The sequence below is a fragment of the Dinoponera quadriceps genome, unplaced genomic scaffold (assembly GCF_001313825.1).
Source record: "Dinoponera quadriceps isolate SergipeBrazil2010 unplaced genomic scaffold, ASM131382v1 scaffold4818, whole genome shotgun sequence".
NCBI lineage: Eukaryota > Metazoa > Arthropoda > Insecta > Hymenoptera > Formicidae > Dinoponera > Dinoponera quadriceps.
The window spans coordinates 1-2,631 of NW_014558755.1; the positions used below are offsets into that span (position 1 = coordinate 1).

At 32.2% G+C, this 2,631-nt stretch overlaps 1 protein-coding gene across 1 annotated transcript; it reads left to right on the forward strand.

Annotated features, from left to right (window-relative positions):
- The first annotated feature begins 403 nt into the window (after nucleotides 1–403).
- On the forward strand, nucleotides 404–2,625 carry LOC106749981 (ATP-binding cassette sub-family G member 1-like). Its single transcript, XM_014629981.1, has 3 exons — nucleotides 404–813; nucleotides 1,310–1,512; nucleotides 2,305–2,625. Exons 1-3 carry the CDS (start codon nucleotides 606–608, stop codon nucleotides 2,518–2,520), a joined length of 627 nt encoding a protein of 208 aa, XP_014485467.1. The 5' UTR covers nucleotides 404–605; the 3' UTR covers nucleotides 2,521–2,625.
- The last annotated feature ends 6 nt before the right edge of the window (nucleotides 2,626–2,631 follow it).

Here is a 2,631-nt window from a genome sequence, read left to right on the forward strand (position 1 = left end):
CGAAGAAAAGTCTACACGCTCTTCGATATAAAAAGGAAAATTTGATCGAAAACACATTGTATTTTCTGCATCTTCTCTCCTGTTCTTTGTATCTATTTCTCCTTTTACTCAGTCAGCATTTGGGAAAGATTCATTTTTCAATACCATTAGCACTGCGCACTTACGTATCATTATGCATTTATAATGAAGGGAATGTATAAGAAATAAAAAATTTGTCAAATAATATTATCTTTAAGAATACGTAAGTGGACGACTGTTCATCGAAACATGTTAAAAGTGTGAAGAATTCTTTAATAGAGATGAATACAAGCGCAAATATTAATATCTAGACAAAAGCAAATATTTGAAAATAAGTGATACATTCGATAGGTATGAAGAAATGTTTCAACATTGTTTCTCGCATTTGAAAGGTATTAAGCAAATATCCTAAACAATCGCGAAACTCACCCGTTATAAATTAAAGCGTTACAATTATTTTCTTTCGATGACAGTAAGCTAAATAATGTTCTCTCGCACGTTAATTTTTGAAGCACAATATAAGCGTAAATATATTGTTGATTGCACTTTCTTTCAGTGGTTTGGATGAATTGCCTTCTTCTCAATGTATGGCGCTTCTGCAAAAATTGGCGCATAATGGACATACTGTCATATGTTCGATACACACACCCAGCGCAAAAATATTTCAAAAATTTGACCACGTCTTCGTCATCACTACAGGACAATGCATTTACAGAGGCAGTGCGAGCAACCTAGTGACATATCTACAAAGCGTGCACATAGAATGTCCGAGACATTACAATCTCGCAGATTTCGGTAAGTTTACAAGAATGTAAAAAAGCGATCGCACTTTCAATTATTCTAAATTGTAAATTACTCTAAATTACACTGATTTCTGCCAATATTGTACGCCCAAAATAATAGTATTAAGATTTCAAGAGAATAGATTCATAAGTTACATTAAATTGTTGTCTGAGAAATGTTACATGTCGCAGATTACGTAGATAATAATAAACGTCTGATCTGATGTACAGGATAATTATTTGCTCACAATGTAACATTGTACTGCGTTTGCTTATTAATACACGTTGTACTTTCATCGTACTTGATAAATATTTTATAACATTTTGTAATATTTTTATATTAAAGTTTTTCAGAGAAGAAAGAAAGAGAATGAAAGACATAAATCTTTTAATTGCGTATATTTTTTAATTTACACTTAATTGTATGGAAAAATTAAAATAATATAATATCGCGTTCAAATATACATACAGAGATATCACTTAATATCATTAAACTACAATCGTTTCAGTGATAGAAATCTCATCAGGCGAACATGATTTCGATCTGACTGAACGAATGATCGCTTGTATGGAAATGAAGGCACCAATTCTGCAGGTCTACCGCTCGAAGCAGGATTTTGAACTTGAAAGGAAAAATTATCAGAGACAATTATGTTTCGATCATTCCAGCATACTAATGCACAAAATGATGCTGCAGCTCTGTCGGAACAGGGTAAGATCAAGTGAATATTGGGTTTTGCTGATTACAATTGGCAAGTAAAAAACAACGGAGTGCGAAGGAAATCCATAAATTGATGACATTCCATAAATTGATGAAATTCAGTATTGAATNCTTCGATTTGACTGAACGAATGATCGCTTGTGTGGAAATGAAGGCACCAATTCTGCAGGTCTACCGTTCGAAGCAAGATTTCGAACTTGAGAGGAAAAATTATCCGAGACAATTATGTTTCGATCATTTCAGCATACTAATACACAGAATGATGCTGCAGCTCTGTCGGAACAGGGTAAGATCAAGTGAATATTGGGTTTTGCTGATTACAATTGGCAAGTAAAAAACAACGGAGTGCGAAGGAAATCCATAAATTGATGACATTCCATAAATTGATGAAATTCAGTATTGAATGATTTTGAAATGAACATCGTAGCAAACACCAATTAATAACAATATAACATCAATNAATGAACATTGTAGCAAACACCAATTAATAACAATATAAAATCAATGTTACAATTTCCTTTTCCACAATTTAACTGTTATTTTATATATGTTACATAAATGAGTAATATATTGCATTTACGATACATTATTGAGTGAGAAATTATAATTTTAATGTTATGTTATTGTTAGTTGGTGTTTGCTAAGATAATTGTATCTCTAATGAAAGAGAAATGTCAGGTCGGTAAAAGTACATGATACGCACGAATTAATATTTCCATAACATTGGTCCATAAACTTATCAAAACGAACGTGGAAATAAGCGATTTCTATGTGTATTCATAGGACCATCTGTACCTGAAGATATATTTGTACGTTTTCTTGGGATTCATTATTGGCGGAACTTTCTATGACATGGGTTACGACGGATCCAAGAGTATCTACAATTTGGGCTTTTGTTTTACGACTGTTTTGATATTCCTCTACATACCTACGCTGCCCATACTTCTGTGGTGTAAGAATAACTATGATACTTTTGCTACTTTAAATGAGTGTAATTAGAATTGGTTTGTAGAAAAAAAAAACACTAACAAGATTGAAGGTAGCAGAAAATCAATTGTTTTTACTATAAATGTAAAGGGCGTTGACAATATATTCATGAGTATTTCATGA

Excerpts from the sequence above, each read along its gene's own strand:
- LOC106749981 (XM_014629981.1), top strand. The coding sequence starts at position 606 with ATGGCGCTTCTGCAAAAATTGGCGCATAATGGACATACTGTCATATGT. Across the intron at positions 814-1,309 it reads TTACAATCTCGCAGATTTCG|TGATAGAAATCTCATCAGGC; the intron begins GTAAGTTTACAA and ends CAATCGTTTCAG. Across the intron at positions 1,513-2,304 it reads TGCAGCTCTGTCGGAACAGG|GACCATCTGTACCTGAAGAT; the intron begins GTAAGATCAAGT and ends GTGTATTCATAG.